Below are 13,116 nucleotides of genomic sequence, written 5' to 3' on the forward strand. Positions count from 1 at the left end.
GGAAAAACCAGGTAATGCTCTGAGATGCCCGAGATAGTAGCCACAATATTGACATTGTAGCGCATGGAATGCCTTAGAATGGTTTCAAAAGGGTTGGAAACGCTGATAAATATACGAAACAGCATAGATCTGGGCAAAAAAGTGCAGAAGTAGTTTAATCGACAGATCTGATAGACCCGTGATGTCTGCGTGACGTCACGGGTCTATACAAGTCATGTACAGGTAGCCGGGTATAGCCCCTTCATCTGGCCAGACGCCACCAACGACATCTATCTCTAGTTCCGAAAAATCTGGATTTTGTTTAACTAGCGGTCACCCGTCTTTCGCGGTCAGAGTCTTCCGCGGTTGGTAAATTTTGTATATTTTGTGTACATGTAAATGTTTTATTTAATGTGATTAAAGGTATGAGAGGAGATTATCATTTAGAACTTAGAAGTATAATATTTAGTATCTTTTCCATATAAATCAATGGCTTGAAATTGCAATTAGATCATGATCGAAGCAAGTCTTCTTGCCACCATATCATATCCACTGTGAGAAGTCTTGCCCTGTGGGATGCTGGCGGCTCTGATATTTAAGATTTTTATGCATTTGTTTCTACAGTACTTTTGAGCCCATTTTGGACAAATTTGTTGTACCTTTTAGCTCATTTTTATAATTTTCATCCAAGTTTGTCCCCCACCTTGAAATGTACCTTGCTGCCCCTGCCTCCTGCAAAAGTCCTGGCTACATCACTGAGCAGATGAACACAATTTTATTCACATCCCTCTTGGCCCCTGTGGCCTGCTGGGTGATCTGATATTTTAGATTTCTATGCATTTGTTGTACTTTTTATTTGTTAGCCCATTTTGGATAAATTTGTCGTACTCTTACCACTGTGCAGCTGTGTTTTTCTTAACCATGATCTGTTCATATGGGAAGTCTCAGTGAAATTGTTCAAAAGTCACCCATTTGGGTTACCAACAGGTTTGGCAACCCTGATTAATTTGTCCTTTAAAAGTTTCACTTACAAACTAATTCAATAAACAAACACTCTACTGTTGACTATAGGTTCTCCATAAAAACACAGAATACATGCTAATGTTGATAAATTAGTTGAATAAACAATAGATGTTAATTGAGTTTCTACTGTGTCATGTAATAGTTGAGACTACAGGCATACTTCTGTGTCATGTATAGTTGAGACTACAGGCATAATATCCTCACACCGCAGGCTATGTCACCATTAGTGTATTGTGTTGGCGTTAAAAGTTTTAGGATGCAGGTGCTCTGGTAGTGGCTTTGAAACTAATTAACATAATTTGACACCCTTAACGTAAACAAAAACAAAATTGGACGTTTTATTGGGGTGCGGACAACTTTACTCTACTCAACGCAAAAATCCGTTTTCCGAAATAATGTAAAACGTAGAAGTTTTTAGCCTTACCAAGTCGCCAAACTCAGTAATTTATTATAGATGGTTTATAAGGTGTGACCATAGTAGTCAGCGAAAATCTGTAAAGTGTACAGAGGCGCGTTTGTTGGCTTTGTGCACTATTTATAATTGTAAAATGCTCGTTATTTTTCGTCAGTTAGATTTGTTTCAAATAATGACAAAATATGCCTCGTCTACATATCAATCGCTTACACAAGGCATATCACATCACGCTTGATTGCGCATTGAGTACGTGTGACTAACCTCACATGCGCAAACGAGTGGCAGCTTATCCTATACAGGGTGTATCAAAATAAAGTGTACAGTGTTGGAAATATGCCAATAGATTAAAAGTACGAGGCATTTGGTCAAAATAATTTAGTTGATAGCTGAATCAACATCTTGTCATCCCACAACTGTAAAATCACTGGCGTGTGACCATTAATAAGGACTCAGTGGCTATATATTTTGTGAGCTGTTTAAAAATGCAGTTGCGCGAAGTCAATTAAAATAACATGAAAATCAGTTTCACCACTTTCTTTACAGTAAATTGACAGTACACCTGGAAAGATTGTTTGGTAATCGTGAAATAGCCCCTAGGATAGCCTGATTTTACACCTCGGGATTTCTTCTTGTGGAGCTATCTGCAATCAAAGGTTTTCACAAGTCCTCCTGCAGACCTTGATGAACTCCAGAGAAACATAATTGCACAAGTTGACATCCCCAGGTAGTTCGTCTTCCTCAATGGTATGAATGCCATCATGTTGAGAAGATCTGATATACCGTAGCATTTTTACCAAATGCTTCATACTTTTTAATCTAGTGGCATTTTTTTTTTCAAACTGTATACTTTATTTTGATACAGTCTGTTTAGTAAATTAGGCCTATTACGCCCGAATCATTGATATGGGTATACCAGGCAGGTTGACGTACACCACTCCCAGTTAAAGATGAGACCTGCCCAATGTGGTGATCCGTTTCTTGTAGACTGTTTGCTATTGGTCAAAAATTAAGTGTTGTCGGAAATCCGTTTATTGAATGTCGGTTTCATCTCTGCATAAATAGCACTGACTGTCAGTAATATTAGTCACTGCAAACTACCGACACAATCAGTACAAGTTCAACCCCGGAGTTCAACTAGATTATCTTGTTTTGGACGAAGCAAGCATCTGAATCGATCAAGTCAACTTTTTAAGGGTGAGTACATATTGCATAAAGTAATATTAAAAGAGGGGATCGTCAGATTTATTCTCCGGATTTAGTCCATCGAATGTTTTATTAACATTATACTGTCACTACTGTGTTATGTGCCTTAAGTTAGCTTTGTACGTATCAATTAATCCGAGGTTCTTTATTGGAATCAAATATTTCTTTTCAAAGAAAATCAATTTCTGATAGATTTAGGCTATATAGTAGTGTTCAACTTGTAGAACGTGACATGCAAAATACTGCCAAATACAACTCTGCATGCCAAATGAAACTATTACAAGTTTTCACGAAAATTAGATTGATTTTCATAGAATTTATTGATTTTATATTTTTTGCTTGAAATGTGTTTTTTTTCTGAGTTTCTCAAATAAAAAACGATATCCGGTAAAATTGTCCAAAACGAAATGCGCATACGGCCAGTAGGATTTTTTAACAATAGCACTACAGGGAAATTGAGTTGAGCCACTTTTGAACTTTGACTGATATTTTGACTGGTGTTTGCAGATTTATTTACCATTTACCTTGTATATACCTTTGCGTGAAACACCGTGTAGTGAAATGTTATAAAATTTGTGTTTATAGTTTACATTATTTTCACCTAAATGGTTATTTTCTATATCCAGGTTCTGCAATCTTCAAACCAACAATGTTCCTAAAATTTCTAGCTGCACTACTTGTGAACATCTTGTTCCTCAGAGATACCTTCGCTGATGATCATCATGATCATGGCATGCATCACGGGGGCACCGGTAAGTTACTAGTACCTTCGAGTTAAGACGCGACGCCGGCCGAACAGGGCATGGAATTCCACCCACCCCCTACTCTTGGGGAAATGTCCCGTCACCGGGTCTGTCGCGCTCCTCCGGATTTCATCGATCGAGATTTATTTATTCATAACACAAAAAGAAAGTTCTCACTTATGTAACCCGTCATAAATATAAACCTACTTATGTTGTGACAATTTAATTGACACAATCGTGTAGAGTATTTTTGTAGCTCTAATGTGGTACCACATTTGCTACCAAAAACTCTAAATTGACAAAGATTAATACCAGTATATGAAATTTGGTTAATATCGGTTATTTGATGTGATCATTATTTTATTAATGTTTCTAACAAAACATTACATAATTTTCAATTCTAGACCTTTACAATGCCAACAGCTATCACACTAATTCACACTAATATACACATAATACTTTTTAACTGTTTTAAACTTAAACTTTCTTTTCTTTATAAAATTTTTCATCTTTTGTCGCCTTTTTCCGGTAATTTTGATTCTATAAACTGTATATTTCAGTGCTAATTGAGGGCGCTATTTACCTATATTTTAGATTTAATTTAGCCCAATAATATGAGTTATCTCTTTCATTTGATGATAAAAAGTAGTTTGAAAATGTCATTGCTATGTGTTACTTATTTTTATGATGTTTTGAAGCCATGCATTATAGAAGTATCTACCCCTTGTAAAGATGCAAACAAGATTTACCATAAATAGCGCCATCAGTGTTCAACTTTTCTTTAAAATGAATACAGTTCTGCATGCTATAAAACAACCATGGGTTCGTTTGTAAAAGTTGTAAATTAATAAAGGAGCACGCAGAGACCGGTAGAGACTTAACACGGTTTGGAAATAATTTCTTCATATTTTTGGTGTTATCTGTCATTTACATATCCTTCCTAAAACACCAAAGTGCGAATATTTCCAAACACCTAAATTAGCTAAAAATTTCGGACATGTTACAAAACTATATTACAAGAATTTCAGAGAGAACTTTAAATATTGGCCGGTTATCATTACACAGTGACGTTAACTAAGCAATGCCCTATTACGTATAACATACACTAAAACACCAAAGTGCGAATATTTCCAAACATCTAAATTAGCTTGAAAAAATTAGGACATGTTACAAAACTATATTTTCTAGAATTTCAGAGAGTACTTTAAATATTGGCCGGTTATTTTTCACACAATGACGTTAACTAGGCAATGCCCATATACCTATAACATGCACTGTTTGTAGAGGTCACGCGTCAATGGTGAGAGTACTGTGTATTATGTATAGGAAAATGGACAGTAACTGCAGTATGAATCTTTTTCAATTTAGAGCATTTGGTAGCAAATGCGGTATTAAATAGAAGCTAACAAGATGCTTTATACAACCGTGCCAATCAAATTGTCATAACATGAGCAGGATAGCCTGAAATATTTTAAATATGAGAACCATTAGGCCTACCGTATAAAGCCCCATAAAATACTGGATGAATAATAAACGAATTAAATGTGTGGCAGGGTTAATCCAATTTTGACACACTTTTAAGCTTACAAAAATCAAGTTTATCTGACGTGATGGAGCAATATGCATTACGTTTAAAAATATTTCGTGATGGATAAATTAATGCATCTTGTTAGAGAGATTATATCAATTGTATAAATTAATTCAGCGCGCCAAAAATATTTTATATTTAACCTGCTAAGCCAGAACTGGCGATGTCCCTTGTGTAGGGCAGACTACTAGGGCTCACAGGTCCTCGTATAGTGGGCCTACGTAGTCAGGCTGCCTATATGCATATTTTGATTATTTTCCCGGAACAATTTCCCGAAAATTAAATCCAAGGTTAGCTCCGTTAGCCCCACTGGCGGGTGATCAGATCCCGGGGCTCAGACTGTGCCGTAAGAAACATAACTTTATTTATGGTCACTTAATTAGTTTGAAATCTAAACTTTTTTCTCGCTTTCCTTTAAGCTCTTTTAGTTTGATCCTAACATATTCATAACTTATGTCGAACTCTTTTACCATATTCTTCCATGCAGTTCAATCATGCCCGCCACTTTGGACCCGTTTCAACGACAACTGCTATCAATTCTTCGGCGCTGCTACGACTTGGGCAGATGCTGAAGCACACTGCAATGGTTTCTTCACCCAGAAGACTCAAGCACACTTGATATCCATTCATAGTAAAGCAGAGTCTGATTTTGTATACAAACTCTGGCACGACTCCCTGATTGAGTCTTCCCAATACGTCTGTACCATCAGCCCAAATAATTATGGCCTCACTCCAGCGAATAGCATCTATCTTGGATTGAACGACATGGCTGTAGAAGGTGATTATGTCTGGACTGATGGAAGTACCTTTGACTACAGCGAGTGGGGCCCAGGTGAACCTTCCAATGGCGGCAGCAGCCCCGGCGAAGATTGTACCCACTGGATGGACAAAACGATAGGGCACAATTCCAAGCCGTGGAATGATTTGCGCTGTGACTATACAACTCTTTTCTCTTACGTTTGCAAGCTTGAGGTCGAGTAGAAAAGCAAACTCAAAATCGATGTAAAGAAACCGTATATTATATCTAATGATATATTCTTAAAGTGTATGTAGCTGGGAGGAAAAGCCGACGATCAATTGAAAATTTTGACCTTTCTTATTAAAGATATGGATTTTTTCCCAAAAGACCTAATTTTTTTTTGTATTTTGGGGACAAAATTCCATATCTTCAATACGAAGATCTCTCAATTGATCGTCGGCTTTTCATCCCACCTACATACACTTTAGGCTAAGTATAAATCATCAGATTTATAAAGTTTACTTCGAGTACTGTTAAATATCAAAATATCAATTTTTAATCATTTGCTATACATATGTGTATTACATTGCAAATTTCAAAAAATCAAAATTATTTGATATCAGAAGGACATTCTTCGTAGTCAGAATGCAATTCGATGTGTCTGATGTGCTCTAATGTCCCACAATAAATACTGTTCAAACGTTCATACCCCATCCCTTAATTATAACAAAATAAAAAACAAACATAAATGTAGTTTGTGGTATATGAAGTTTAATAAAACTTATAGAATCATGCATTATTTTATCGTTTTTTTATCTATATATTAGCCTACGATACGTAATTTGATCCAATCAGACCAAACGCGGCAATTGTGGAATCAAGATACAGGAGCAAAAACAATAAACTATTTCTGATCGGCATTATAAAAGATAACGTTGAAACGAAGTCTGGGTAATGAAGTTAAAATCTAATATGTTATCCGGATGTAAGGATCTCAATTATATAATAAGGGTCTAAGCCAGATTACCAAATCGTCGACAAAAATTAATAATAAACTCAACTTTCAACTTATAAACTGCCTCCTTTTGGTCTGATCGGATCAGCGGGGTCAGTTGTATAGTACTTAGTATAGTAAATCTGGAACCCGGGATCTGGAATTTGTCCGTTTGCAGGCGGCATAGGACACGCAACACGGACGTACGAGGCTGGCGAAGATACAGGGCTGACAGCCCCATTCACAATACACGGTTAGCGATTATAAATGGACAATTAACATACTTGCAGTGGGGTACTTTGCAGAACCCCAACGGTTTTAGAGTAAGATAATTTTGCTTTGACACCACATAACAAATTTAGAATTGTTTGTGAAGATTTCATGATTATGTGTAAATCCAATGGCGACGTCAAAAATAGCGATATCGCATCCACCATCATCTGTCCGTTTGTTAAAAGTATATCGGCCAATGCACCCCACGTCTAGTGTTTGGATGCCCAGTGGTAGAGTCCCCCCTCCTCCCATATTATTTTATCCACGTACATGACGTACCGCCACCAAAGTTCCCACATCTTTCCTGTTTGCCCCTCACAAACTCCCTTTAGACACAACCTTTGAAGGACCCCCCCCCCAATTTTGGTCATTTGCCCCTGAAATACCCATATTTGTGGCACAATTTCGCCCCCAAACATGCCAAAAGACCCCTTCTTGTTAGTTGCAGCCATATCACTTTAATATACCAGTGCCTCGAGGGTTAGGGTGCAAGGGTGTGTTGTTGGGGTTGGGTGTGGGCGGTTTCAGTGTGCATTATGTGGCCCATCAAATTTCCTTGACCAGATTCACCTTACACATGGACACCCTAGGGTTTAACTTGGAGCTGTTGCCTGTGTGTGTATGGGGGAGTGGGTGTGTGATAAGAAGCTGGTTGAATAAATGGGCCATCCTTTCAGGCAAAAGGGCAGTTCTCGAACCACTTTCGCGATCAATACCCATACCTTCACTATAATATCTCAGCGTTGTGTTACCGTGCACCCCTACTCACTACACCTTACACCAAACCTAACCTTCTCTACCCTTACCCACCTCATTCCTTACCCTGCCCAACACCACCATTACCCTATACCCCACCCCTCCTCCAAAACATACCTCCTAACACTCTTCTCTTACCCCACCCAGCCCTAAGCCTCACCTGTTCCCGACCCTTACCCCACCCTATCCTATGGTCTACCTCTACCCACACCATACCCCACATAACATCCCTCCACCGCTTACCTCTTAACATATTCCACCTACCCACCCATACCTGTACCTAGACTATGCCATAGTCGATTTTTGATAAATAAAAATGTTATTAATCATGATGAACGCATTCAGTTGAACTCGAAATTATACTGATATTTATTACATCAAAATACTAGTATAAAATGGTTATGAAAAAGTTTATATAATTATATTTGTGACAGTAAAAGTAAAGTATAGGCCCTACGTAGGCTTATATTATTGAATGCAACATATCATAATGGCATAATTATAATGACACTTCAATACTGAACAATTCTAATTTTAGAATCTGCGAGTTTATTATCCGAAAAACCGACTATGGACTTTCACTTTTAAGCAGAACTTTACCCCAGGACTCACACACTGTCAATCATACTTGTTTATCAATAAAATCTAACCACAAGACTAAGCATGGTGGTACAATACGCGCTAGATGCATACGTTCATCCACCAGCATAAAAGCGCCGCATTCCCTAGATAGTTGTGTACCATGTATAGTTATAATGGTACCAGTACGCGTCGGGAGGATTTAAACAATAACGAGATCTGGGCGACCAATCACAAGCCAGATTCATTTTAAAGATGCATTACATCATAACCAATTTTAGTTAGGCCAGAAATTGGCCTAACTCTCAAGGCAAAGTCAGTAGTCCACTTGGGAAGCTAACAAACAGATAGACTACCCCGTAGTCCACTTGCCCATTGTGCATACTCTGGATATTGTATTTAAGCTTAACAACTCACACACTGTCAATCATACTTGTTTATCAATAAAATCTAACCACAAGACTAAGCATGGTGGTACAATACGCGCTAGATGCATACGTTCACCCACCAGCACAAAAGCGCCGCATTCCCTAGATAGTTGTGTACCATGTATAGTTATAATGGTACCAGTACGCGTCGGGAGGATTTAAACAATAACGAGATCTGGGCGACCAATCACAAGCCAGATTCATTTTTAAAGATGCATTACATCATAACCAATTTTAGTTAGGCCAGAAATTGGCCTAACTCTCAAGGCAAAGTCAGTAGTCCACTTGGGAAGCTAACAAACAGATAGACTACCCCGTAGTCCACTTGCCCATTGTGCATACTCTGGATATTGTATTTAAGCTTAACACTCTGATTTAATTAATGTGTGCACAATTGATAGATTTTCACATCTGATCAGTCACCCTACTCCCTCTGTTTGTTAGCTTCCCAAGTGGACTACTGACATTGCCTTGCCGTTAAGATTTTTAACACGGGACTCTATGGAGAGTTAGGCCAATTTCTGGCCTAACTAAAATTGGCGATGATGTAATGCATCTTTAAATGGATCTGCCTTGTGATTGGTCGCCCATACCTCGCTATGGTTTAAATCGTCTGGGCCCGCGCCAATACCATTAACTACACCGTAAACAACTGTCTGTGGTATTAGCGGCGCTTTTGTGTTGACGCGAAAGTTAATCTCTCATCAAACTTCTAGCGCGTACTTGTGGTTAATGGACTGATAAACAAGTATGCTTGACAGTGTGTTTTAGAGAGCAAAGTCCAGGGGTAAAGTTCTGCTTACAATTCAAAGTTCATAGTCGAAATTTCGGGGTTCGCTATCAATAAACTGGTAGATTCCAAGATCAGAATTGTTCAGTATTAAAGCATGGAAGAAAGAGATGATTAAAGTGAGCCGTTATAATTATGCAAGATAATGTTGCATTCAATTACTTTTATTGTCACTAATCATCTGATATTTTTAACTCTTTATGACCATTTTACTATTGAATACTTTAATTTTAATAAACATCAGTATAATTTTGAGTTCAACGAAATGGGTTCATCATGACTAATAATAACATATTTTTAATAAAATTCGACTATGGCATAGTCTAACAAACAGAGAGTGTACGGTGACTGAAAAGATCAGTTGTGAAAATCTATCAATTGTGCACACATTAATTAAATCAGAGTTTTAAGCTTAAATGTAATAGCCAGATTATGCACAATTGGCAAGTGGACTACGGAGAAGTCTAACCTGTACCCCATCCCAACCCCTTACACTACCCCTGCCACAACACACTCCTACTTCCTTACCCAAATCTCAACCCTACCCTTAGCCTCTCACCACACCCATACCCTATCACACAATAGCCCACCATAACCTTGCTCAGCCCAACCCATCCACTACACATACCCTTACCACAGCCCTCCACTGCTTACTTCCTTACCCTTTTAACCTACCCCAATGTTACCCTACCCACCGCTATCCTACTCCTACCCCAACATGTCACTTTACCCCACCCATCCCCAATCTCACCAACTCCTACCTCCCAACACACTTCTACTCCCATAGCCAACCTCAACTCTTACCCCACTCTACCCTCTCACCACACCTCTACCCCACCCCTACATACTACCCCATCAGACCATACCCTGCCTCTACTACATAAAACCCATTCCTAATCTCGCCCTACCCCTATCCCATCCATATCCCTCCCACAATAACTCCTACCCCTTACCGCAACATCACCCCCACATCTACCCCATCCCTACTCAGCCCCTACCCACATCACACCCTACCCTACAGTACCATATCTGTCCAATGCTTACCCCCAACTCAACCCATTACCCTACCCCTACCCGCAACACACTCCTACCTCCTTATCTCATCTATTTCCAACCTCACCCCTACCCTTACCCACCCGTACCCAAACACTACCTGCACAGTACTCCACAACCTCATCCCTTGCCCACCCTACCCTACCCAGGTTGAGAACCTCTAGCCTCCTACCCCCTACAAAGTTACGTCACTAAACCCCATAAGATTATTTGGCTTAATACACATAAATAATAATGCATATTAGCTACTCCCGAGAAAAATCATTCATATGGGGCAGAAATGACCCCACTTATATCAAACCTTGGGATCTCCTTCATAGAATCCATACCATTCCTCTTGCTTGTCAGCTTTATTTGTATCAATATTTGAGTGCAAACACCGCTAGGTTATGTTCCCTCCATCCCCTTTAGGAAATCAAAAATATCAAGCATGTAAAACCAAGTTCACTTGAGATAATTTTCTGCAATATCGGTCTTGTTTCGCAAGAGTTAACACTAACCGAACCAAAGATAATTTCACAAGCACCTGCAAGCGCAGGTGTCCCATGTGATGCGATTGCATCATCATGCAAAGAAACATATGGGCAAGGAAAGCTTTGGCCCGTCAAGGTAGACCCATGTGACAAGCGATCCCTGTGCACATGTCTGGCACCAGAGAGGGTCATGGTTCAAAACCCCACCCGTGAAAAAGTTTTGTTTTCTTCTTTCATTCCTCCTTCTTTCTTTTCTTCCCCCTTGCCAAAAATCCCCCGGTTCGATTAGGGTTAATTAATATGGAGTAAATTATGTCCTCTTGATCAGCTCAGTGTAGTAAAGTGAAGATTTTTTGGGTTAAAAAAAGGTCAACATTTTGGGAAGAAAGTCCACTTTTACAAAATTTCCCCACCCTTGGAAAAAATCCACTTTTTTCAAACCTGCCCCCCCAAAAAAAAAAAAAATCCTGGGTTCAAGTACTTTCAGCATCCTTTTTAGGTGGATACCCAGCAAACACAAAAAACATGTAAATGTTTGGTTACATAAAGGTCATGAAAACATTTTTAAAATGTTTTATATGAAATAAAAACACTACAACTTTTGGCAAAATATTTTGTCAACACTTAATAACATTATGTTATATTGCTTTGCATCCAGTTTTCTGCATGCTATTACATGTAAAATGTTTTACATCCTGGCATTTAAACGTTTTCTGTATTATAACTGTTTGTGTTTGCTGGGTATGCACACTTCACAAGTTAACTTAACTTTCCAACAATGACTTCATACCAAATGGGCTATTCCAGTTGAAATCCATACATCCCCTATGGAAGGCTCAGAAAGAGGCACTCTGAGCACTATACTGTGATTTCGACCAGAATTGATTCATACAGGCATAGTTTTTATCCCAGCACCATACCAATATGGAACCAGTTACCAGCATCTGTAGTCATGTCACATTCAACACAGACCTTCAGTAAGAAGATCCAGGAGACAATCTACAGTGGACAACCTGAGCTGTACACAGGCTCAGTAGTGTCAGCAGCTGTTTCCACCAACTAGTCCAGCACCAAGTCTTCAATGTTATGCACCCTCAGTTATTTGTTCTTCGTTCTTCAACCATCGTCTTCCGAGTATTCTTTTTAGTTGGTCACCATGTCAGTACTTGATAGGAGTGACCGGAGTGATTGTGTTTGTCCTGCACCAGATGTGATGTTTTGCACTGCTGGGCGCGATACCTGAAATGGTCTGCCCAGAAATCCAGTAGAAGTAGAAGACCTTAAAGCCATTATTGTAACATTTCCATTAAAAATAGATTAGTATTTCCTCTCCATAAAATGTTAGCTTTTACTGTCAGATATGTCCCATTTTAATTTTGAGCCAAACAACTGAGGTAAAGCCAAGAAAATTAGAATTTACTACCAGTGCCGATATTACCAATGCATGTCACTACGTCGGTTGTGCTACGGCGCGATCCTTTGATGTGTGTATAGTCCCCCACAATGTACTGTGACTCTGTGTACACATTTGACTACTGTTTCCATCGTAATAATTAAACGACGGTTCCTACGTTTTATTCAAAATATCAGATTTTGACAAAATTACAGCACCTAAAGTCTTTTTGGAGGGTATGTTATAGTCCGTATACCTTCCTCAAGTCAGTAAAGTAAAATCAAATTTTGAGATTATCTCAAAAACTGATCATTTTTGCATGAATCTGTTATGCTAGTTGGATTCCTTGCATCATTTCCTTCCTGAAAATGTATACTTTTATATACTACTCATCATTACAATACATTTAGAGATACAATAAACACCAATACCTAAATTACTGACTCGAGGAAGGTATACAGATTATACATGTTATAGCCTAAGCTTAGTTAAGTACCGTTACAAACGTGTAAAAAAAACAATTTTGAAAACTATTAAGGGCGTCCTCCTCAGGAAATGTTACAATATGGCTTTAATCTTCCACACAGGGAATGTGAATTTCAAATGGGGTTACCTGAGTGGGTGACTCCATTTGAAATCTACACCCCCTGTGTGAGAGATTAAGGTAGAGTCGAAGTTTTCCGTTTA

At 38.6% G+C, this 13,116-nt stretch overlaps 1 protein-coding gene across 1 annotated transcript; it reads left to right on the forward strand.

Moving 5' to 3' along the window:
• The first annotated feature begins 2,486 nt into the window (after window positions 1-2,486).
• Window positions 2,487-6,484, forward strand: LOC140164899 (echinoidin-like). Its single transcript, XM_072188279.1, has 3 exons — window positions 2,487-2,611; window positions 3,247-3,372; window positions 5,439-6,484. The coding sequence occupies exons 2-3, from the start codon at window positions 3,270-3,272 to the stop codon at window positions 5,930-5,932; spliced, it is 597 nt and encodes a 198-aa protein (XP_072044380.1). The 5' UTR covers window positions 2,487-2,611; window positions 3,247-3,269; the 3' UTR covers window positions 5,933-6,484.
• Window positions 6,485-13,116: the final 6,632 nt, after the last annotated feature.

Source organism: Amphiura filiformis, chromosome 11 (assembly GCF_039555335.1).
Source record: "Amphiura filiformis chromosome 11, Afil_fr2py, whole genome shotgun sequence".
Classification (NCBI taxonomy): Eukaryota; Metazoa; Echinodermata; class Ophiuroidea; order Amphilepidida; family Amphiuridae; genus Amphiura; species Amphiura filiformis.

Excerpts from the sequence above, each read along its gene's own strand:
- LOC140164899 (XM_072188279.1), top strand. The coding sequence starts at position 3,270 with ATGTTCCTAAAATTTCTAGCTGCACTACTTGTGAACATCTTGTTCCTC. Across the intron at positions 3,373-5,438 it reads CATGCATCACGGGGGCACCG|TTCAATCATGCCCGCCACTT; the intron begins GTAAGTTACTAG and ends TCTTCCATGCAG.